We start from the raw sequence: 26,245 nt of genomic DNA on the forward strand, positions 1-26,245 counted from the left end.
TAATGAAGCATCGAACTTTGCATCGGAATCCGGGGATGTACTGTATGGTGAGTAACATAATATAATAATAATAATAAAAAAATGCTCTAAAAAATTAAAAAAAAAAAGACTGAGGAGAGGAAATGTTTCTGGCTTGAGCAGCCACAAATCATACTGTACCATCTAATCAGTAGCTTGGACTGTTAAATTGATTATTTGATGTGAGTTTTATCTAATATAATTTTTATTTTTCTACTGATACATAAATGTTTATGCCATCTTGTATCTTTAACAAACACGACAAAGAAGAAATTGTTACTTTTTTAGTATAACAGTTTTAATCATTTTTGTATTTTTGCATTTGTATTACAAATAAGAACTGTATCTGTATCTGTTAAATGAATACGTAATTAGATTAACACTTAGAGCTTGGTATGCAAATCTATAAAGAACAAAGTACGCACAAGACTGGTAGCATAATAACAATTATAATTACCACGAGTTTTGGGAAGAGTTGAGAAACTGATTAGGTAAGAGAAGTTCTGAATTTGCTGAGTCACTTGAGACATAAAAATAAAATTCAGGTGTCCAGAATATTTTTGCAGTACAGTCTAAACCTGTTCTCATCAAAATCAATTTGCTATTGGTGAAGGAAGTATTCAACATAGTTCAACAGCTTCTATCTTCCAATATATATCAGGAGATACTTTTCACTAAAGAGTTATCTAATGTAGTTATTTTTGTTATTTTATTACTCTATTTAAAAAGTTCTTACTACTGCCTGAAAAGAACAAGAAGTGTTACATGTTGCTATGAATATTCAAAAACATTCCATTGAGACTGTGCTTTAAACAAAAAGAGAGTTGCTTTTCTTTATTTTCATCCTATTTTCTATTACATCAGATTTGTTGAACTTTTAACTGTCAAATGTCTCCAAATACATGACTTTGAACTGATGAATTCTGTTTGGTTTCTGTACCTTATGTCAATATTTTTTTATATTTAATATATTTTATTTCTTTCAAACTCTTTAGTATCATCTTCAGGGCTAGAGGCAAATAGGAAGTAACATTTCAAGAATTTCTTCTATGTTTCTTTTATGTGTCTTATACTTTTTTGGCATTAAAAAATTATTTCTACAACTTCTTATGTTAGATACTCTCCATATCATCTCAGGACAAAGAAGCTGAGACCAAAAAAATTTAGAAACTTGTTTACATTGCCCAGCATGTAAAGAAGTTAAGATTTGAGCCCATTTTTTTTTCATGACTCCTACATCCTTGTTCTTTCTATATACTTTTCCTTATTATTCTAATTGTCAAGAAAATATTCTAGGAGAACAATATAAGTCCTTACTCCTTTAATTGAATCTCATTTCTTATTGCTCGTTTATCTGTGGCCCATTCACATACACTTTTGATTTACACCCTTAAATTTCACATTAACATTACCGTTTGTCCTCCTCTTCCCTAGGTTACATATCTTGGATGTCTTCACCCTCTTCTCATGGAATCAAACATTAATTCCTTTAGTTTAATTTCATGAAGAGTGCATAAAATAATGCGCTAACCAATCTCCAGTTAGAAGCAAAACACCTCCTTAGCAGGAACAGAATTGTGCAAGCAATATTTATCCTGACAGATGTCAGGAGAAGTAATGTTGTTGATGTGGGACTGGCCTTGACAATAAACACTTCCTTTGTTACTGAGGACACGAATGCAAGCTTTCATGAAAATTTACCAGGCAGAAATTGTGAGTTTTAGAAGAGATTCAACCTTATCTGCATTTTATGTCTATAGGGTTTTTTTTTTTTTTTAAGATTTATTTGAGAGAGAGAGAGAAAAAAAACAACTCCACTTATAATAGCAACAAAAAGAATAAAATAATTTGGGAGATATTCAACAAAAGAAATGCTAGTCTTATACACTGAAAACTACAAAACTTCACTGAAAAATATTAGAGAAGGTCTAAGTAAATGAAAAAATATGACATGTTCATGGATGGGATGGTTCAATGTTGTTAAAATAGCAATTCTCTCAAAATTGATCTATAATTTCAGTGCAAGCCTTGTCATAATCCCAGCAGACTGATGCTAAAATATTATGGAAATCAAAAAGATCTACAGTTGCTGAAACAACTTTCAAAAGAAGGGCTTACACTACCAGATTCCAACTCTTAAGATAAATCAACTATAAACAAGAGAATACAAAATTGGTGAAATAACAGTTAGGCACATACTCAGAGGGAAGAGAACTGAGAATCCAGAAATAAATCCTTGTATTAATGGTAGATTGCTTTTTGACAAACATACTAAGGCAATTCAATTGGGGATTTCTTTTTTTTTTTAACATTCTTGCACAAACATATCTCTTTATGCTTAAAAAAAAAATGAACATGGAGCTCTGCCTCACACCATATACAAAACCCAACACAAAACAGGTTGTTAACTTAAATGTAAAACACTTCTGATATAAAAAATAAAAGAAAATCTTTGTGACCTCGGGATAGTTCTTAATACTCTAGTAAGAGCAGCTTGGTCCCTAAAGAAATACCGGTAAATTGAATACCGATAAATTCAATTCCATTAAAATATAAAACTTTTCCTTTAAAATAAACTGTTAAAAAAATAAAAACACAAGACATAGACTAGAAGATAATATGTTCAGGTCATATACCTTATAAAGGACTTTTATCCAAAATCTATAAAGAATTCTTACAACTCCGTAAGAAGACAACTCAAATAAATAATTGGCAAAGTATCTGAACAGACATTTCACCAGAGAAGACATATGCATTGTTTATAACCACCTGAAAATATGCTTATTACCATAAATCATTAGGAAAATGCAAGTTAAAACAATGAGTTTTCATCCACACCCACCCGAAAAAACAGCCATTACCAAGTGTTGGCTACGACATGGAGAAAGTGGAACCCTCAGACATTGCTGGCATGAATGTAATACGGTACACTCATTTTACGAAACTATTTGTCAGTTTCTTAAATAGTTAAAAAGAAACTTATCATAGAATCCAACAAACCCACTTCTACGAAGCCATTAAAAAATATCATACGTCCAAACACAAACTTGTATGCAAATATTTAAAAACGGAAAATTCCATGGATAAAAAACTGTAGAATATCCAAATAATGGACTACTACTTAGCAATAAAAAGACCAATCTACTGATACATGTGACAAAATAGGTAACTTCAAAAATGTTGGTAAGTGAAGGATCCAGACACCAAAACTGCACACTGAATGATTCAATTTATATGAAATGCCCAGAAAAAGCAAATTTAGAGACTCAAAGTAAATCTCTCACCCACGGCTGGGAGAGGAGCATTGAAGGTGGATATTGCTAGTAGGCTCAAGGGAACTTTTTGTAATGACTGAAATGTTCTGAAACAAGATTGTGGTGACGGTCACACAACTCCACACATTTACTAAAAGTAATTGATTTGTACACTTACAATGTGTACAGTAATGATATGTAAATTATACCTTATTAAAGCGGTTTAAATAATAGTAACAAGAAAGAGCTATCCACATTTGGTATTGCTACCAACTCAGAGCCAACGAGATCTGCTACATTTGTTTCCTCTTTCTAAAAGTTCATAAAGATGGTAGACTAACACAGAAGAGAAAATGAGCCACTATTTCCACTGAAGACACTACTTTTTGAACCTAAACATATTTAGTGTTCTTCCCTATTACACTTGCTAATTAGTCTTTCTAGCCTTGCAGATGTAGCCAGCCTGTTATGGAACTATACATAAGCAAATATCTTTTTTGAAATCAGAAGAATTTCTTTGGCTTGTTTGAAACAGCTGTGTTTCTGGAGCTGTAAGATGGTTTGAAATAAAAAAGGAACAGACTCTTGAGCATTCCATTTTATTCTTTTTTTCCTGATAATTTTTCTCTAGGAGAAGAGGAAATAACATTCGTTGAGTGTATAGTAAGTACAGGATTTTGTGCTAGGTTCATTTGCAATTATGTGAGATAAACAGAGCTGCTCTTATTTTACAGATAAGCAAATTTATTCTCAAAATTTAAATAAGCGAAGAGTTGAACTCCAACTCAGGTCTTTCTGCTAAAATTCACTACCTATTCTCTCCACTTTGCTGCCTTGTGTTCAGTTGAATAAAGACTTTCAAAATCATTAAATTCGTTGATCAACGCCCATAACTCTATCTTTGAAGTTTTCAGTTAATAGTCAAAGGATCTATTTTCTAAAAATTATGGATCATTTAAAAGAAGATTGTATTCATGCATTTCTCTTTGTGAACATCATAAAAATATAAATAATGGTGCATAAGAATATGTGTGTACACACTTATACATACACATGTATAAGCATGAACAATAATGTTTTATAAATTCCTTGGCTTTATCTTAATTATTACTAAAATTCTATTGCAGTAATTACTTACATTTTAGATTGTACTACTGAATTACGAGTAAGTTGTAGATAAGGGTTTGTGTTGTGTTCTTTCTAATACCCTAGCAATCAACACAATGTAAATCACAACAGGGGTGTTCAATAAAAAAATATTAAAAAAAACAATTAAAAATCCAATATGAGTTATAAAAACAGTTGCAAAATACATTTTATGTTGTATAAGATTTTTTTATAGGAAGAAAAAAAGGTTATTCATATTTTTTTAACGTTCTCCATAAATATCCTTAGAGTAGTGGCTCTCAAACATTTTGGTTTTAATGAGCCATTTATACTCTTTAACATTACGAAGGACCTCAAAGAGCTTTTGTTCATATGGATTACAGGCCTGTATATTTTCTGTATCATAAATTAAAACTGAGAATTTAAAACCTTTATTTATGAATTTAAAATAAACTCATTTGATGTTAAATAATTATATTTTAATAAAAAATGACTAATTTAAAAATAAAATACTTATGAGATGGGTGGTGTTGTTTTACATTATTGCAAATCCAGTTAATATTGAGCTAAATGGAATACAGCTAAATTCTCACATATGCTCTTTGTCCAGCCTGTCCCGATGGCACACACACAGAATGTCCGAAGAACTCTACTGCATATTCACAAGAAAATGAGGGTGCAAAAGTCAAAATGCTATCTTACCATTTATTATGAAAATACTTTGACTTTGTGGACCCCCTGAAATAATCTTGGAAGCCATGAGGGTCTCCTGCTCGAACTTTAGGAAACGCACAAGAGAAACAATTTTAAAAAACCACACACTTTCTATTCCTGTCTTCTGTTCTGAAATTATTTTTGATTCTAAAAAATGAAAATAATTTTTTTCTTTTTTTGAGAGATATACTTGTTTCATATAATTGTTATAAAATATTTTAATATTACATCCTGTTAGGATGGTTTATTTCAATTTTTTAAAAAAGATTTTATTTATTTGAGAGCAAGAGAGAGAGCACGAGTGGGGGAGGGGCAGAGAGGGAGAAACAGGCTCCCCGCTGAGTAGGGAGTCTACAATGCCAATGATGCCAGGCTCCATCCCAGGACCCTGGGATCATGACCAGAGTGGAAGGCAGACACTTAACCAACTGAGCCACCCAGGTGCCCCTTAAAATGGTTTGTTAAATTATCATAAAAGATACACAGTTTTTCTACTTTCAATGGGTTTATATAAACAAAATGAAAATACACTAATGACCATTTGGACCTCCTATTTGGGAGGGCAGATAGACTACATTTTATTCTTCACCCCCTCCTTGCTTACATCCTCATCATGTTTACAAAGGCATTTAAATTTTTGGTTAGATAGCTTTTTCACTACTGAGGAAGCTACAGGCCACACTGCTCATTTTCTCTATGAAAAACAAACAGGAGCTTAATTTTTTTTATTATGGAAAATGTCATACAACTAGAAAAGTAATGCAAGCCTGTAATAAAACCCAGTGTAGTCAACCTTCCAGTGCCAACCATTATCAAATCATGGTTTTTTTAATCTATTCCTTCACCATTCCCCACACAACAAATTTTGAAAGAAATCCCAGACAAAATATTGTTTCATTTGTAAACATTTGATGTATCTCTAAAAAAATGTATCTGTAATTTTTATTAAAAATATTAACATCAAAATGGTAATCACAGCCAAAAAACAATGGTAAATCCTTAATGCCACCAAATGTTCAGTTAAGGAAAAAAAGGCTTTTGGTTGAGTGGCAAACAACAGAGAGATCAGCTAGGAGCACAAATGCTGTGTGCCAGGGTTTGCTTGCCATTACCTTAGACCTTCTAGACACTGTTTGCCAAAGAAGTCCTTTCTCGCTCTAGCTTTGTATATACGTGTATTTAAATCCCTTTGAGGTCCTGAAGACTTATTTGAGAACAACAGGAATTGTTTCACAACATTTAATTTACTATGAGATCATGCTACCCAAGGACATATGGAAAATATTTTCAGAAGTAATCAATACAGGGGAATGTAATGGGGAAAATATTTTTATTTTTATATTAGGTAAATATTAAAGGAAAAACGGGCAAGCAGAGAGATGATACAGTACACTGCTAGTAAACATACTGTTCAAAACAATGATTCTTGTTTCTCATTTCATAAAATCTACATACAGAGGAAAACGAATTTAGTTTTCAGGCTAGAATATTCATAATGAGATATCAATAGCTCTTATTTCTGTCTTTCCTATGTCTAAAAACTTTTTTTCCTAATTCTAATACAAGAAAACAAATTAAAATAATGAGTTGCAAAAGACAAGTAAGAAGGTTTGAGGGGACGACTAACACAGTGTAAAAGCAATGATACAGCAAGAAGATAGATACATTGTAGAGAGTTTTGATGATTTAGTAAGATTTCTGTTGTTTGCACTAAAAAAAAATTGGTATTGCTGGAAAGTACTATGTTGTTTTATGAGCTGGAGGGAACTGAAATCATTTGTAGAAGTAATTATTCCATAAGAGTTAGTTATTCCATTGTAATTATTGCAATCCATAGAGCACATGGCTTTTAGGATTCACCCCTGGAATTTTCATCAGTGCTTAAAGTACACTGTGCATGCAATAAAACTATGAAAGTTTAAATTGTCTGTCTCTGGTAGGAGAAAAATTACCCAATCTTAAAAGGAAAACAACATTAGACTCCTAATCGATTCATTCTCTATGAAAATAAAGAGAGGAAAATTGCTCAAAGCAAAACCTGTTCCACATCTTCATGCTCCATGGTCTAAAATGTGCAAGGAACAGGAGCAAGTAAACTGAAAAAAAAAAATCTATTTTTGTCCTTTGTTCTATCAGTCCTTGAAGGGGGAAAAAAGAAAAAACAACCTTCCAGCACATATACCATGTTAGACAGATCATCCATACATATGTTCATATATATACATAAAACATATATATTTACGAATATTTTCTGTTGATGTACAGTGTCTACAAACACAAGGAATATACTTGAATGAGAATACAGGTACTATTCATATTTCAAAAAGTCATTAACTTTGACAGAATTTATATTTTGCCTCAAAGACCTAGGCAAAAAAATTAAATTTATAATATAGAAATTCCATTATCTTTCAAAAGTATCAAGGTCATGAAACACAAAGATTGCAAAACTATCAGATTGGAGACAAAGGAGGGATGGCAACTAAATGCAACATCAGATCCAGATTGGATCCTGATCAGGAAAAAAAAAAAAAGAATTTAGTGGGGAAACTAAAACTCTAGATAAGGCTTATAGATGTGCGTGTGTGTGTTTTAAAGATTTTATTTTTAAGTAATCTCTACGCCTAACGTGGGGCTTGATCTGACAACCCTGAGATCAAGAGTTGCATGTCCTACTGACTGAGCCAGCCAGGCACCTCAAGGCTTGTAGATGTTTTAATAGTACTATCTTAATTAATGTGAACTTCCTGGGTTTGATCATCTTTATCAGATAGATGTTAACATTAGGGAAACCGAGTAAAGGATGGGCAGAAGAACTGACCGTACTATTTCCTGGGAGTCCAGAATTTTCTAGGAATCTAAAATTTTTTCAAAATGAAAAGCTTTAGAAATCTGTCATATGCTTTGGTTCACATAAGAACACAAGTAAACAAACAAAAACTCAGCATAATTGATAATGTTCAAATTGACACGGTTTAGGGGGACACATCCCTCGGAAGAATCAGAGATACCTACTTCCTTTGTGAGAATGTTTTATTTTTCTAAAACCAGTGGCCATATTGCTCAGAGCAATAATTATGGAGTATTATAATTCCATGTATGTTTTAAAAATGCAATTAAGGAAAAAATGATTTAAATGTGTACCACTTAGTAATCTGTCATATTAATGACCATGCCCTTATAATATTTTATGTTCAAATGTATAGACCGCTTATTTTTTTAAATTCTCCAGTACACAACTTTTGACATAAACAGTATTTTCTAAAATTTGATAAGTCATCTAAATGGAAATACAAATACGTATCCCAATCTGATATTAAAATAAAAAGTAGATTATTTTATTTCCTTTACCTGAAACTGTGTGATCCTTAGAGTCTCTGGTTATTTTTACCCTTGCATGAGGAAAGATGTAGTGCACAGTCTTCCCGTTCATCTGTATGATCTAAGATATACATACGATAAGGTGAACAATCAATGTTTAAAGACACTTAAAGCACAATACACAGATTGACTTTTTTAAAGTGCATTGATTCAATCAATAAAAAAAATATTACCAGATTCTCAAATGATCACAATTTAAGCATCTTAACTATATAATATTATTGGTTTCTGAGTTCATCGTGATCTTCACGTTTATAACCAATTACTCTTGCAAACTGATTTTCTGTGTTTGGGAAATTGATAGACATACTTAACGGGTTCAAAGGATGTCTGTTCCTATAGTATACATAGACAGTGGTAGACAATGTATGTGACAACGTGTGAGTCTCTAATTTTGCTCTGGGCAACCTAGAAACTTAAAGGTATTTTTAATTTTCAGCAAATTAAGTGGTACTAGAGGAGAAAAGGCAGAAAAAAATCCTCATATTACACAGCTTTGTCACTCTAATAGGACTGCTTTATACTTGTGTTGCTTTGATTTTATTGTGGGGTTGTACTTTTGCTGTGCATATCTACTATAAGTTCCAATGTACACTGGTTGCTGAGGTGAGGCTAGTTCTACATAAATAAAGCCTTTGCTCATTCTCATTCTTTCTGAGCCCGTCCTTTTATTCAAAGCTGTGTTACTGATGGAGTTATTTCTCATTTACTGTTGACATTCCCTCGGGTAGAAGCATCAACCCTTAAAGCTATGGTTGCAAGCCTATAATTCCAATTCTCATTATTGAGACTTGAATATGAGAATACTAGAGATTGCATTATCTCTACTTCCCCCTGGCAAAATGAGACTTCTGAAACAAAAGAAATTAGTGAATGCAAACTTGTGTTTTGTATTTTATGGTACTTTGCTTTTAAATGAGATTCGTGAGATAAAAGATGATAAAAATATTGAAATATTTAGTCATATCTGTATTGAGGATTTTATTAGTATGAAATGTCCGATCACTTTAGAAAAATTAGACTAAAATTACAAACAAAATAAAGTTTAGTAAAGAGACATGCAATATTACCTATTTCAGAATATGTTTAAGAAGCGTGTGAGCACTAAACCAAAATATTAAAAAGAAGTTAGAACCCAAGAGATGTTGATTTGTGATTCCTTGAATACTCTTGTGGTTTTAATGTGTAAATCCACCTGTAAGACTGTTAGAATTCTATATTAAAAGTAAAATATGTATTGAAAAATGCAAGCTCCAATTATAGCCTGTAACTTTTCTTCTCTTCAGGAAAGAATAAGCTTAATCAGGTTTCTGATGAACAGAAATCACTCCCCAAACAACAGCAGAATCCTGTTGAGTCCAGGGATTTTATCTGAATTGTTCAGAGTAGAACTAAAATGTTGTTTGCAAGATTATGAATAAATTATGGTCAGTATAATCAGTTTGTCTAGATAATTTGTACCACTACAACTTTGTAAGCCACCGAAAACCTTATTTATTTATATTCATGGCAAGAAGAGTGTATACATTTTCCCTTGATTCTCCCTGTCTTGTTTCCTCTGTGTCAGTATCTGTCTACCTCTGTCTCCTATCTTCTTCCCTCTCAATTTCTCTCCTCTGCCTTTCTTACTTTCCCTCCCTTCTTCATCTTTTCTCCTTCTATTTCCCGTCTTCCACTTTTATTCCTTCCTCCCTTAATCTGCATTTAAAGATCTTAATTTTTTTTAATGAAAATTAAACCATGTTCATTGAAAATACCAGAACTATTCGATATAATTGAATTTTGCTTTGGTACTATAGATAACTAACCAAAATTGGTACTATTTCATTTTAAATATCTTTAATTTCATGTTTTGACAGCAATCTTAAAAAGTCACTTTTTTTTCACTTGGTCAAAAGTAAAGTAAGAAAATGCATTTTCATTATGCTCTTCTTTCCAATTCTGTAGACTAGGGAGAAGGTGATGTAAACTCAAGTGCATTTGTTGCACAGTCTAGGAGAGTCATAATATATTCCAAATTTTTCAGCAGAGTTTTATCAGCTAGCCATTATTACCTTCTAACTTGTACCTATGATGTTGTTAGTAGAAGGCATGTTAGCATCTTCGTTTCCATACAATGTCACTTTCAGAACATCTCATGGCACCTCACGTAACTTCAGAGACTGTCTATAGCTAGCATCAAGAACTAAGGAGGGCACGTATTGCATGGTGCACTGGGTATTATACGCAACTAATGAATCATCGAACTTTACATCAAAAACCAGGGATGTACTGTATGGTTGACTAACATAATAAAAATATTATTATAAAAAAAGAACTCAATAAATCAAAAACATAAAACTGCCATAATTATGATCAAAGTGACCAAAAATCTGTAGAAAGCAGTGGTATCTGTCTTCCATATATGAACTAGCTGGATCTTAGATTTTTTTCTAAGCATTGCAGGTGAATGTTCAAAGAGTTCTCCAGCAGATGGGGTTTCAGGATAGGTGTTACTTCTGCCAAATAAGAGTATGAGTGAGGGCAGGACAGATGTCAAGTGGTGTCCAAACCTTTCCCCCAGCATCTGGTCTTGGTTATCATTGTCTTTTGGTGATTCTGTACTGAAAGAGCTATCAACTTTATGCCTCCCAGCCAAAGGATTCCTCTTCTTTATCTACAAATATTTTCATGAATAATTGAGCCTTCATACTTATGAAATAATAACACTGTGTTAACCTACCTTTTATTCATATGGACATTCATCCTTTTCCCTCTCCTAAACACTACACATGCGAGATGCAGGGAAGAGTATCCTTCTTGTGTTCCAAGTACTGTGCTAAGCACTGTATAGAACTGCGGAGGATGGAGTAGGGAGCCCCTGCCCTCTAGGAGCTCATAGCCTGTGACATAATGTATGCAATACTGTTGGAGCACAAACGAAGAATACTTGCCCTGATGTGTGGGGAGGTGGTGGTGGTAGTGTGAGAGAAGGCTTCTTGTAAGATGGGGCATGCACATGGAGACCTAAGTGATGAGTAGAGTAGCTGAGATGAGAGGAGGAAGAGTGTTCAGGGAAAGGGAACAAGACATCCAAAGGCCCAGAATATAGAGGAAGAATGGCTCTCACAGAGGATTTTAATGTACCTCAATATTGCAGCTGCATGAAGACTGCAGAAGGCATGAGCATTAATGCAGAACATGGAGGCATTCGGTACTAATTAAGAAGTGTTGACCTTTATAATTACCCTGTGAGGGCTATTAGTCCTATTTATAGATGAAGTGAATAAAGCAAATCAGTATTTGTTTCCTTTCAAATATGTATACACATTATAATATATATTCAAATGTTTATATTCAAATAATATGATTTTGAGTCTAATAAAAATTCAGAAAAAATTTTCTATGTTTCTCATGTACTTTTATATGTTATTTTTAAAGCAGATAAGTTCATGTTTGAATTAATCAGTTTGGTTTATTACTTTTGCCTCCAGGCTTTTTATGAGTATAAATTCTTGTTATGCGTAAGTTTCCAAATAAAAGCATCGGGTTTATTAGTACCAAGAGCTAGATATTACCTTTTTATGATTAGAGATGAAACAAGTGAATAAAATGAAAATGCCATTTTGCTATTCTCTCTAGACCAAAATACAGTTATGATGAGTTAATGACAAAAACAGTATCTGAAGACAAATATTAATGCAAAAAAATACCATGAATTTAATTATGTAAATGTAATCAAAACGTATGTCATCTTCTTTGTAGCTTGTTTAGAAAAAACTATAATGAAAAACAAAGAAATTAGTGCCACAAAAGTTAGCATATTTGTTATTTTTTTTGAAGGAGGTTGAGGATTACCATCTGGAAGGGGCACACAGTGGTTTCTGAGGTAGGCATGTTCCCTTTCTTGGTCCGTGTGTTGGTTTTACGGCCGTTCACTTTATAACTAGTTTCTACTTCTGCATATTTGCAGTTTTGGTAACTGCATGTGTAGTTTTTTGTCTGTATGTTAGATAAATTACTTTTAATAAGAAATTACACATTACTTTATTACATGTACCTATAAATAATTCTAAGAAGGATCCTTACATTTTCTACTTTATAAAAAAAATAGCAGAAAATTCATGAAATGATTCTTAAATATATTCTGCTTAATTTTGGCATTATATTGGTCTATATTTTGTTTAAATATGATGTATTACATCCTCAGTGGGTTAAATCATAAACCTGCAGATGTTAGCAACAGAAAATTAGAATCAAAAAGTGCCATTAAGGTTATTAATGTTTCATCTACATACAATAGAATTCTAGAATATATTTTTTGAGGTGGACACAGATTATATTAAAATGTATTCTTCAAGAATACTGGTTGAATAAATTAGTTGGACAAGACTATTCTAAATATCCATGGAAATGGTAATGTCAGAAAATAATTGAATAGGAGTTACTTTCCAGCTCTCCAGTTTATATATTTCATCTTATTAAGATTTCTTTAAAGGATTTGTGCTTTCATTGACTTAATATAGGTTTGTGGAAAATAATAAACTTCAAAGAAAAAAATGAGACAGGTAAGATATAAAAAGTAAGTCAATATAGAGAGATTCTTACAGTAAAATATATTCAAGGAAGCTATTTTCAGCTGACAAATTTATTATTCTAGTAACTATAGATAAAAAGAGGTAAATTTATACTTTATAAACATGTTCAGAATGATTTTATTAATTTTCCTTGCTCGTCAGGCTGATCTAATTGGTGAGACTGAACTATAGCTATAAATACAATTTTAATAATAACAAGGTAATCTAAGATAAGTCTAATTCAATTGTCTGATACATTTAAATGAAGTACAAAGAAATGGAAGTATATGGACATGTATATAGAGGTAAACACAGCCCTAAACCAAAAATTTTTTTTAAAAAAGTATTTATTTATTTATTTTCATAATAAGTGTATTTCTTAATCTCCATCACCTATTTGACCCATCCCGCCCATGTTTACCAGAGGGGAGATGGGTGGGGGATGGGGATAAACTACAATCTTTTTAAAGATATCAAAGACTAAAAAGAATATAACATAAAGAAAAGAATTCCAAAATTTCTAGAAAATATGATAGCACATATAAAACCAATACAGAACATTTTGAGATAAAGAAATTCTTTTTTAAAGATTTATTTATTTGAGAGAGAGAGAGAGAGAGAGAGAGAAGAGACAGAGCAGGGGGAGGGGCAGAGGGAGAAGGAGTATCCTGAAGCAGACTCTTCGCTGAGCACGGAGTCTGATGCGGGGCTCCATCCCAGGCCCCTGAGATCAAGACCTGAGCCAAAAATCAAAAGTTGGCCCCTTAATTGACTGAGCCACCCAGGTGCTCCTGAGATTAAGAAATTCTATTTAACAGCTAGAAATTTGTCCATGAAAAGTGAAACTGCTTTGGAAATACAGGTACTATCTTTTCAATGGTACGTATGTGTGATGAAAGTCATCTCTTTCATACTTGAATGTGACAAACATTGAAGTAAATTACAGTTAAGTTCATATGGTTTGCCTATGTTGTTCAAAACTGAGTTGTCTTCTATTATCAGAGAATCACTGATCAGACAGGAATTAATGTATATGAAATAACTCAACTGTCTCTTCTAAGGGTATTTTAATGATTATGGGTACACAGCCTGCAAATATCTGATCTCTTAAGGCAACTGAGGCCACAGGGCTAACCAGAGGAATCTCCCTCAATTTATCCAACTGTTGATCTCCTATGTGTCTCTCAAAATTCACTCAAGCATCACCTCATTTGTTCTAAGGTGAATATGACCATGAATTTTGTTATCACATTTATCTAACTGTGAAATTTATCTCTAAGTTTTAGTTTCACCTATAAATAGATATTAATTGGGGCACCTGGGTGGCTCAGTCAGTTGAGCATCTGACTCTTGATTTTGGCTCAGGTCGTGATCTCAGGGTTGTGAGACTGAGCCCTGCATGAGGCTCTGTGATCAGCTGGGAGTCTGCTTGAGATTCTCTCTCTCCCTCTGCCCCCCCATCCACCACTACCACCTCTCCTGGTCACACATACATGTGAGTGTTCTCTCACTAAAATAAATAAATCTTAAGAAAATATAAAATAAATAGATATTAATTAATAGTATCTAGTATGAGTTTCTCTGATGATAAAATCCAAATATAAACATGAGACAAACATGTCCATATAATAGACTCTAAAATATAAATTCCCTTCTTTTCCAAAATGAAGCCTTCCTTGTCCCCAGCTGACTTGGTTTGGTCACCTCCTTATTTGCTATTTCTTAACACCTGAACACACTGTTACTGAAAAGCACTGAAATTACCTATATCTATTTCACCCAATATTCTGTAAGGTCTTTAGGAGCTACATGTATTGTCCTTGTATAGCAGCGTTGCGTATATTGTACAAACTTAACTATCTTTTGGGGGAATGAATCACTTAAACTGCCCAGTAGAAGCACTACAGCTATGCTGCAGTGTTGATAGCCAGGGATGATTAAATAAGGTGCTCAGTATTTTAAGTTACTGAAAAAAATGTTTATGAACTTGATTGACAAAAGTCCCATGTATTTTAGGATAACTGAGACCATTCTAGGATGACTGACTGATTGACTGATTGATGGATTGACTGATTTTTTTTTGGCCGTGGGGGATAAATCTGAAAGAGATTTCTCAATATAGCACTTACTTGCTCTTGATGTTGACTAACTGGTCTAGAGTGGACCAATCTTTCTGGCAGTTTGCGATCCAGACCATGTCCATTTTCCAAACGAGACTCCCTGGGTTTGTCAAACCAATCTGTTTCTTCACGACGCAGATGATAGGCTTTGGAGACCAAGGAAATATCAAACATTGCAGCCACAACTGATACAGATGATAGAGAACAGCAGATGTTCTGAAGTACCAACATGCTCCAGGCTTGTTAACCATTCATGCATTTCAAATACAACTACCAAGAGGATGAGAAAAATCATTTCCAATACTATGATAAAAATTTTGTACCATGGAATAACTTAGAAAAAAATAATGTACACACCTATTCAACCTCTCAGAGCAAAATAAAACAAAACTAAATTTTAAGTGAGAAGAAATTTAGATAGTGACTGAATAAATGAACAAGTGACTATTCCTCAGAAGTCCTTCTTTGAACCTCAACCCTTTAGTTCCTGCCTCCTTGTCTCTTCTCACTACCTACACCCACCATTAAAATCTAAGGAAAATGTCTTCCTTCAGTACGGAAGATTCTGTCACTTTCCCACTTTCATATCAATCACTACTAATGTGGCTGCTGGCTTTGAACATCAAGTGAGTATTTTTGAAAACAAGACAACTCTATGACATTCGATAAATAAATGAAAACATTTATTTCTAAGAGGATCCCAAGTATTATTGCAAGGAACATGTGTGCCATACTCACCTGGTAGCCTACTATTAAAAATATATTTAGAATATTTTGTTAAAAATTAAACAATTATTTTCCATGTGGCCATGGATTTAGAAATAAGATTGAAGAGCTCGCTGACTGCTTTAAATACTTATAATGTGACAAAACTTGACATCTTAAAATACTTTTTTGAAAATGCGAACATATTTAAGTACATAATTATTTTAAATTATTCATCCCATTCAGTTCTTACTACTTCCAAAGTTTTTTAAAGCTATTATTTAGTGACCAAAAAAATCCCATTTTACCTACTATGCAGAATTTGACCTTACTATGTAAAGTTTTATTCTTTGCAAAAGCATCCCTAAATTGTGAAAAGGATCTCTGGAAATACACTGTTGCTTTCTAAATGGCAGATGGAGCAGCCCTTCTCAAATTCTCATACTGAAAGATTTGTTGATGGTGCTATCAACTTAGGCTTTCTTGAAATTCTAGCATCTACAATGCCATTCTTTTGGATTCTCCTAATTCATCATAGTTTTCTTTTTCTGTCTATGCCCTTGATTGACTTCTCTTCCAAAAATTCCCAACACATTTTTCCCCAAGCAATTTTCATTGTATCTTTGCTGGCAGGACTGGTAAACCCATAGCATATAAACCACTACTCACCTCCATAACTCCTGTGATCTTGGTCCTGTGGTCACCTCCTGTGATTAACCACAGCATTTCCCCCCAATAAATATGATGATTGATGATGTGTCATAATTTAGTCATTCTTCAGTTTGAGGAAATGCAATGTTACATACCTGGTTTGTGGTTGTATGTGCACTTATCTGATCTCTAATAGGAGATTCTAAACTGCTTGAGGATAAGACTCAGATCTTCTTTTTTTCCCCCTTCCTCAACACTAAAAACAATGCCTTGCAAATGCCATAACAATCAATAAGTGTTTGGGAGATGAATGAAACAGAAAAATTAATCATCAACTAGAGAAAGAACTAATACCCTAATTATGATACACACTGAAAATAAATATTAATTTGTCCCTTGAACTTCATTAATATTTGTACAATCTTGACTCAATCTCATTGATAATATATTATGGTTTTTCAGAGTTCTGACACTAAAAAACTATAATGACAAAATATTTAATGTAATAGAAATTTGATAAGTAAATACCAAACAAATCTATAGTGTAATCATTGTCACTTAAAAACTTAGTAGACTATCCCCAACCAGAGTAATACTATCTTATTTTACTTCTTACATATTCTTATTATTTACTTCTCCTGAAAAAAATAATCTATATTGATTTTCATAAATGCATATCTTGGATAATGTAGTACATGATTTCACTTGAATACATAACTTTGCTAATTGCATTTGAATCACAATCCTTTAAATCATGTTTTCTTGGCAATGTCTACACAAATAAAGCAGAATCTCAACCCAATCCAAATTTTGTCAATTTGTTTCTGATTACATACTTCGTCTATTATTTCTTACAATAACTCAATATGTAACTAAGTTAGGCTGTTAGGAAAATAATATGATATTTTCTGGAAATCATAAATGTAAAATAAAAGTAAGCTATTTTCGGGTCTAGCATTATTCAAAGTTATAGGAATAGTTCAATTCTATTCAATATCAAATATTGATTGAAAAAAATTTTTAAAAGAGACTATATTGATGCTTTTCTTTTTTTGGCTTGCAGTATACTTTGAAATGTTTTCAACAAAATATTTGTGTTTGTAGAAATAAATATAACTTGACTGTTTTTAGCTTAGCTTTTCCCCAAATCTGCTCCCAAAAAAGGGCTTCCTGCTCTGTTCTTAACCAACATGCATGCACATCAAATTGTGAACTTCAAGCTGATGGCCATAAATACTAAGCAATGTAAATTATGCTTATCTAGACTTTACCTAAAGTGAGCTATTTCAAAATTAACTAAAGTCCCATAGAACACATCTGAAAAAATTTTTTAGAGTCTATAAATTAGAATTTAATCAAATTCAGGGAAAGCACACAACAATTTGAAGGCAATTAAATTTCCTTTTGTCTACTCAATACTAAATAGCCATTTGGAATGTTATTCTTCTCAAAGTGATCTTCTTATCATTGAATTACACATATATATTTGGTAAAAATTTATTTAAAAATTCTTAGTATTTCATGAGTTCACAAATGAGTTATGTAATTAGGAAAAATATTTTCTACTTTTTCCCTTAATTACCCAAGGAATCCAAGATTTCAAAAGAAAAGCAGGCCATTGCTTTACCAGAAGAAAAGTAATATTTTCACATGATTTAAAAGCAAAAAAAAAGTAACATCTTAAAACATACATTTAAAGATAATCACTACAATTCACACACATAATATTACATATGTAATTCAATTTGTTATGTTTGCCCTTTGTCTAATTCTGTATCTGTATGTTCTTCATGGCTAAATTTCTTGTCTGGTTAATTTTTAAATATGTTTTAGTTTAATTGTGTAATTTCATCTAAATTTCACTTTAATTATTTATTTTTTGGTATCATCTTCATACATTTCATAATTTTGTATGCTGCATGATGTCTCATCATCTACTTTATAAAAACAATGTTTTTATACATTCCTTGATGATTAGGAGTTTACACCATTCAAACATATAAATGAGAAATAAAACATTTGGTTACTTTTATATGATTGTATGTAAATAAATACCACATTCTGGAATATCTAGAAAGATCTAAATGTCTGGCACCATGTTGACAAAATATCCATGATGAATAAACAAATTTGTCAAATTCTCTGAAATATATGCTCCATGCACAGACACACAGCCTTAGGTGTTTAGTTATGCTATAAACCTATTAAAGTTTTTGTTTTATCTTGTTATTTTACCAATATGATTACTGAAGAATCTTTTTATTCCTCTGCAGCAATTGTTTTATATGTATAAAATGTGTGTAAAATGTGGATTGTGAAAAAACTAAAGAAAAAAACTGTTTCCACATATCATAACTCTTATTTAACTAGAAAGATTCAAACTGACTAAATAAAAAAAATATACAGAGTGTTTTATTAATTGAATAATTATCAATAAAAATGGTCAATCCAATAGCCTGTAGAGAAGAAAATAAATCAGAAAGGAACCAGTCTGTTGGGATTTCACTAAGAAGAGGAATCTGTCCACTTTCAGATCCAGCGACTCATTTTAATCCTATTCAAATCTAGATTTGAACTTCTAAATCATATTAGTGTCTAGATATAGAAGGAAAATTCTTTTCATGAAAACATATTTTCCTGTGAATCCTCAGGGAAAATGTCAGATTTAAAAGGGGGGTGTTCATGTTAGTTTAGTGCTCTGCAGTCTTCAAAGGCATGAAGTAATATATTTTTATTCAATGAGAAATATTTTATTTCCAGGACTCAAACCACACCTACATCAAATGTAAACCATAGAGGGAGAGAAAAAAGAAGACAAAAGTCATGAGTCCTGCTGGCATGGAAAGGACTCTATATAACCCTTTAACTCTCCTCCCTTGTCTTCACAATTATATTTAGAGTAGATAATTTTCTACAACCTTATCATTCTATATGATTAAAGAACAACAACAAAATTATCATAAGCCAGTTTTCAGTTAAGGTATATATTTGCCTTAAATCATTTATTAAAAAAAAACAATTAGCAAAACAATTTAGGGCAAAAAAAATGGAATGATGCAAAAAGCAAAGCCAAGGAAAAACCAAAATAGGTACACCAACCAGGAGGGCTTCAGCTTGCTAAACTTACAAAGGTAGTGAGCACATTTTTGATTCTAAATCTAAAGAATGTTTCCTGTGTACTGGTATAATTATTTTTTGTCAATATCATATTTAGTGCTAAGCTTTCTAGTATGCAATGCAAAATGCACAAACTTGTCAATTACAGTATTCATAGTGAGAGAAATAAAAATATCAATCATTTAAGGAGAATTATAAAATTCTACATTACGCTAATATCAGGGATTTAGCCAAAGATTCTCAAAAAGAAAACATTCTCTCAATTAATAAACAATGATATCACAAAAATAACGTAAATAATTTTCTATTACAAAGTCTAGCAGGATAGTACTTAACAACTCTAAGTATTAATAATTTCAGAAACTGAAAGAAACTGACCAATATACTTAGAAATGCATTTTTAAAAAATAAAAGAACATACAATGAAAAACTTGCCAACTATGGATTTAAAGGATGACCATATTTTATTGACACAATTACTTGATAATGGTTTTAGAAAATTGGACACCAAACAAATCAAGCAAACAATCAAGAAACAACAATAAAAGAATAAACTAAAAAGAAATAAAGAAAAGCATGCTAGGAAATCTATACACAAGCTCAAATTTCCATTTACAAGAAATAAAATTGAAGGAAACATGCAAAAGACGCACTAAGAAAAGTAGAATACATTCTTGGAGAAGGAAAATTAAACATGCAGAAAAATAAGAGTTTGAGTTTTGAGAGTAACAAGGTAGCTTGAGGCCCAATTTACCTTCACTGTCTGACATGGCATGTTGGAAGTCATCCATGATGAACGCTATGTCACGGTCATAGCCTCGAGTTCGTGATTCTTCTCTCATGTGTTGCTGAACTTCGGGCAATGAGTGACTTGATCCAAACTGATCCCTGGTGTCTGCAGATATTGGTGGAAGGGGTCCAGCTGCAGCCCTGGCCATTCCCATTGGCTGGCCAACAGGACTGAGTGGACTTTCTTCTTCAGAATTCTGGGCCACAATTGGTATTCTTCCTCTACTCTGGCTAATAGGTAAACTGGTTGGCTTAGTTCTGCCAGAAGGTGATGCATGACTAAAGGAAACATCTAGAGCTTCAGCCTCTTGAGCTTTCAGTCTTAGGGAAGAGCTGGAAGAATCTCTTTTAATTGATAAGTCAAGGCCATAGACTGAAGAAGGTCTGGAAGAAGGTCTGGACCTGCTGCCACTGCTGTATGGCTTATCTGCTTCATCCTGCAAAGCCGACCTTAGGGTATTTCCTAAAGTGCCCAGCCCTGTGCCAAGAGATGAGCCCATAAATTTCTGTTGGTCTGTAATATTTTTTCTGAGGCCAAAAGTGATGTCATCTTGAAGAAGCCTTGCTCTGGAAGAAATGCCACCAATAGATGAAGTGCTAGAAGTCATATAGCTTGAATAATCAGGTTCAAGATCTCTACTTTCTTGAATGGGTGAAAATTTTGACATTTTAGGATCAATTAGTGATTTCTTATGCTTTGATTGCTTTTGATAAAGTATGGCTGCTGGTAGTTGTTTTGCTGCTTGTTTTTCAAGTGTGAGTCTACTAATGCTGTACTTTTCAGATTTTGGAAAATGTCTATAGCCCGTATCAGCATGGTAATAATGGGAAAGACCAGCAAGGTGATCTAAGCTCTCTGCTCCCCTACGGAATTCTTGTTTAATCTGATGTTTAAGAAGCTTTAGCTCATAGGGATCTTCCATGGGATCGTCCTCTGCTTTCACATAACTATGCAATCTGGAGGAAGTCTGTAAAGGTGCTAAGAAATCTGTCACTTCTTGAGACCTACGTGTTTCAGTGGATCGAAGGAGACGATCTGTTTTTGACAGATCCTTTTCATGAAGGCTAAACGCAGTGCTTAATGCTGCTGTTCCTTTGGTAATCTCTCCAATGTCATCAATTAGGACATAATTTCTTGGGGTATGATGTTCAATATCTGCATAGAAAGAATCTGCAGATATGCTTGATATTGGACTGCTTGCCATGCTACTTCTTTCCTCCAATCCTATTCTCAAGTCTAAGCTATTGTACTTACTCCCAAGATGAGAAACAGCATATGTATTATCAGTAGAAACAGGTGCTATCATCAGGGGTTGGTTGCGAATCACCTCGTAGTTTGAAGTTATCTTGGGCTCCAAATATAATGTAGTTTGCCGTGGCTTTTGTTGTATCACCATCATCTGTGATGATAACGGGTAAGAAGGTTGCGGGGTTGGTGTAGGTTGAGCTTGAGGAGTGAAGGACATTGTTGCCACAGCCTGAAATGTTGGTTGAGTCTGATAAGGTGAAACTTGCTGATGGTACAAAGTCTGTTGCTGAAAATGGGACTGCTGGGTGTATGGGGTAGGTGCTTGGGTTGGAAGAGCAGGGGAAGAATATTGGTATTGTGTATAAGGACTTGTAGGAGGGACTAGCTGAGATTCTGTTTGGGTTTGTGGTGGTATAAACTGGCTGAATTCAGTTTGGGGAGCAGTTCTCGGTCGCTCTATGCCATGTTGACTTTCTATTCGGGTTGGTCGGGTGCTGCTCACCTCACTGTCAGACATGTAATCCCGATCCTCAGCTACTCCCTGGAGGTAGGCTCGCTCTCTCTTTTCTCTCTCCTTTAATAATGCCTCTTTCCTCCTGTTAATTCCCATTTCCAGGTACCGTAATTTGGCATCAATCTCCTTTTCTTCCTCATCAAGTTCTGCTTGTTTCTTTCTCAGCTTTGCAGATTCCCTCTCTACAAGGTCAAGCTCTCTGTCTATATCCTGGAGAATCTTGGCTCGTGCCATTGTGTTGGTTCTGCAGATCCTCCTCCTGGAAACTGTGCCCATTGTGCTGTATGTTGACTGAGTGCCTGTGGAGGTCTCCTCGGGGGGTGGGTTTGGCAGAGTTCTCTTAACTTTTTTCTGGGTGCCAGAGGGTGTCATAGTTTGAGAACCTTTTGTCTATAATTAAACACACAAAAAATAGAACTTTACTAAGAAAGGGAAAAAAAGATTAAAAATCTTTGTAACTTACATTTTAAATAAAAATGATTTCATGTATGTTTTAGCCACAACAAAATAATAAAACAAAATTTAATATATTATTTTAAGTTATTAGTCACAAATACAATTCATTGAAAAATAAATTTTCCTTTCCTGGTAAGTTAGTTATTTATTATTATAACTTCTGTAACTTAGAAGTGAATTTTGAAATTAAGCACAGAACTCATTGCTACCCAGGCTTATATTTTAGTTAGACTCTTAAGAGAATTCTAGAAACTCATTTTTCATCCTGTTTAGTACACATAAAACTATTTGCTAAATGTATGATCAGAGTATTTGTGCTAGCGCTCTAAAATTAAAGTTATAGTTGTTGAAGATGCACATTTACCGCTGTTAAATTCAATTGTTTGCTTCTATCTTTTCATTCCCACTTCTCCCCCCACCCAAGGGTGGCTGTCATTCCTATTCCAATCACGAAATATTTTGAAAGAAAAACTTTAATTCTCTAATGTCTTTTTTTCCCCAAAAAAGAGTAATCTGACTGATTTTCTATTTAATATTTCATTATTTTTCATGACCATTTGAGTCTTATGTTTTCTTTCAACTTTATTATTCTTTAGTAATTTTAGTTGTTCTTAATGTTTTAGCAATTTATACATGAAGCAGAGGGAACTGACTGCAATAAAAACCCACTGGAATATTTAAAAAGAAATCTGATAAGGTCTACCACTGATGAATTGTCAGATATGTTAGGTTTAGTTTGGTTTGTTATAAACTTGCATTATAAATACCACTGATCTTGAGAATCATACAATTTTAGAATATCAAAAGACGTGACAGATCATTTTCAATAAACTGATGTAAACAGACAGGCTTTCCTAACACACGGAAGACAGAGACCTAGACAAAATGCCAAGATGGAGGAATTCATCCCAAAAGAAAAAACAAGAAAAGGTCACAGTCCGGGATCTAATAAAACAGACACAAGTAATATGCCTGATCTAGAATTTGAAGCAAAATCATAAGGATACTAGCTGGACTTGAAAAAAGCATAGAAGATACCAGGAAGTCCCTTACCACAGAGAAGAAGACCTAGAAAGTAGACCAAAGTAGAAAATGCAATAGCTGAGATTCGAAACAGACTGGATGTAATGACCACAAGGATGGGAGGACCACAGGAATGAGTAAGTGATGTAAAAGGTAACAATGAAGCTGAAAAGAAGACGAAAAGAAAAATATTAGATCACGAATATTAGATCACTCAGTGACTCCATAAAGCACAGTAACATTCATATCATAGGAGTCCCAGAAGAAGAGAAGGAAAAGGCAGCAGAAAGTTATTTGAGAAAACTGCAGCTGAAAAGTTTCCTAATCTGGGACAGGAAACAGACATTTAAATCCAGGAGGCACAGAGAATTTCCATTAAAATAAAAAAAAAAAAACAGGTCAACGCCAAGAAATATAGTAGTTAAATTCGCAAAATACAGAGTTAAAGAAAAAATGCTAAAAGCAGCAAGACAAAAGAAGTCCCTAATTTAGAAGGGAAGACAAATAAGGTTAGCAGCAGATCTCTCCACAGAAACTTATCAGTCCAGAAGAAAGTGGCATGATATATTCAATGTGTTGAATGGGAAAAATATGCAGCAAAGAATGCTCTAACCAGCAAAGCAATTGCAAGAACTGACACACAAATTCAGTAAAGCTGCAGGATTTAAAATCAATGTACAGAAATCTGTTGCATTTCTATACACCAATAATGAAGCAGGAGAAAGAGAAATCAAGGAATCAATCCCATTTACAACTGCACCAAAAACCATAAGATACCAAGGAAAAAACTGAGGGTTAATGGAGGAAGGTTGGGGGGGTGCACAAAATGGGTGATGAGTATTAAGGAGAGCATGTGTTATAAGGAGCACTGGGTGTTACATGTAAGTGATGAATTACTAAATTCTATACCTGAAACCAATTTTATCATATATGCTAACTCGCTAGGATTTAAATAAAAACATGGAAAAAATAGGTACCTAGGAATAAACCCAACCAAGGAGGTAAAAGATCTGTACTCTGAAAACTATAGAACACTTATGAAAGAAAGTAAAAATGACACAAAGAAATAGAAAAATATTTCATGCTTATAGATTGGAAGAACAAATACTGTTAAAATGTCTACACTACCCATAGCTATGTACATATTTTATGCAATCCCTATCAAAATACAACTAGCTTTTTTTCACAGAGCTAGAACAAACAATCCCAAAATTTGTATGGAACCACAAAAGACCCTGAATAGCCAAAGTAATCTTGGAAAAAAAAAAGCAAAGCTGCAGGCATCACAATTCTGGCCTTCAAGGTATATTACAAAGATGTAGTGACCAACATAGTATGGTACTGGCACAAAAACAGACCCATAGATCAATGGAACAGAATAGAGAACCCAGAAATGGACTTACAACTATCTGGTCAACTAATCTTCAACAAAGCAGTAAAGAATATCCAATGGTAAAAAGACAGGCTCTTCAACAAATGGTGTTGGGAAAACTGGACAGGAACATGCAAAAGAATAAAGCTGGATCACTTTCTTACATCACATACAAAAATAAATTCAAAATGGATGAGAGATCTAAATGTGAGACAGGAAACCATCAAAATCCTAGAGGAGAACATGGGCAAGTGACATCGTTGACATCAGCCATTGCAACTCCTTACTAGACACATGTCCTGAGATAAGGGAAATAAAAGCAAAAATGAACTATTTGGACTTCACCAAGATAAAAAACTTCTGCACAGCAAAGGAGACAATCAGCAAAACTAAAAGGCAACCTTTGGAATGGGAGAAGATATTTGAAAATGACTTAACTGATAAAGGGTTAGCATCCAAAATCTATAAATAACTTATCAAACTCAACACCCTAAAAACAAATAATCCAGTTAAGAAATGGGGAGAAGACATGAATAGACATTTTTTCAAAGAAGACATCCAAATGCCTAACAGGCACATGAAAAGATGCTCAGCATCATTCATCATGAGGGAAATATAAATCAAATCTATGATGAGATAGTATCACCTTACAGAATGGCTAAAATTAACACAGGAAACAACAGATTCTGGCGAGGACACGGAGAAAGGAGAGCCCTCTTACATTATTGGTGGGAGTACAAACTGGTGCAGCTACTCTTGAAAACAGTATGGAGGGTCCCCAAAAGTGAAAAATAGAACTACCCTATGACCCAGCAATTGCACTATTAGGTATTTATCCAAAGGATACAAAAATACTGATTCAAAGGGGCACATGCTCCACGATATTTATACCAGCACTATCAACAATGAGAGTATATATGTAATCTTAGGAAAAATAAAACTACGAGGAACTGTACTAGTTCTTATTATTCATTGCACATACATGTAATTTTTTCTAATTTACCTTTCACAGTTTATAATTTTTTACTCGAGAGCATAGGCTTAGTCAAACTCAATTTTGTTCGTCCGTTCGTTCGTTCCTTCCTTCCTCCCTCCCTTTCTTTTTTTTAAATAAAGTCATAGGGTAACGAAGCATTCTAAGTATTGGGGATTTCTAATTATCATCCAAAGTTGCAAATATTTAACCATCCATGACTTGTGTATATTATATTTTGTGTTC

At 33.4% G+C, this 26,245-nt stretch overlaps 1 protein-coding gene across 1 annotated transcript in view; it reads right to left on the bottom strand.

The window, feature by feature from the left end:
• PCLO (piccolo presynaptic cytomatrix protein) overlaps positions 1-26,245 on the bottom strand; it is a 378,386-nt gene that overhangs the window by 119,628 nt on the left and 232,513 nt on the right. The window contains 3 exon segments of the mRNA XM_019798053.2: positions 8,445-8,535; positions 15,160-15,296; positions 20,378-22,565. Of these exon segments, the coding sequence (XP_019653612.2) occupies positions 8,445-8,535; positions 15,160-15,296; positions 20,378-22,565 (2,416 nt within the window).

The sequence above is a fragment of the Ailuropoda melanoleuca genome, chromosome 1 (genome assembly GCF_002007445.2).
Source record: "Ailuropoda melanoleuca isolate Jingjing chromosome 1, ASM200744v2, whole genome shotgun sequence".
NCBI lineage: Eukaryota > Metazoa > Chordata > Mammalia > Carnivora > Ursidae > Ailuropoda > Ailuropoda melanoleuca.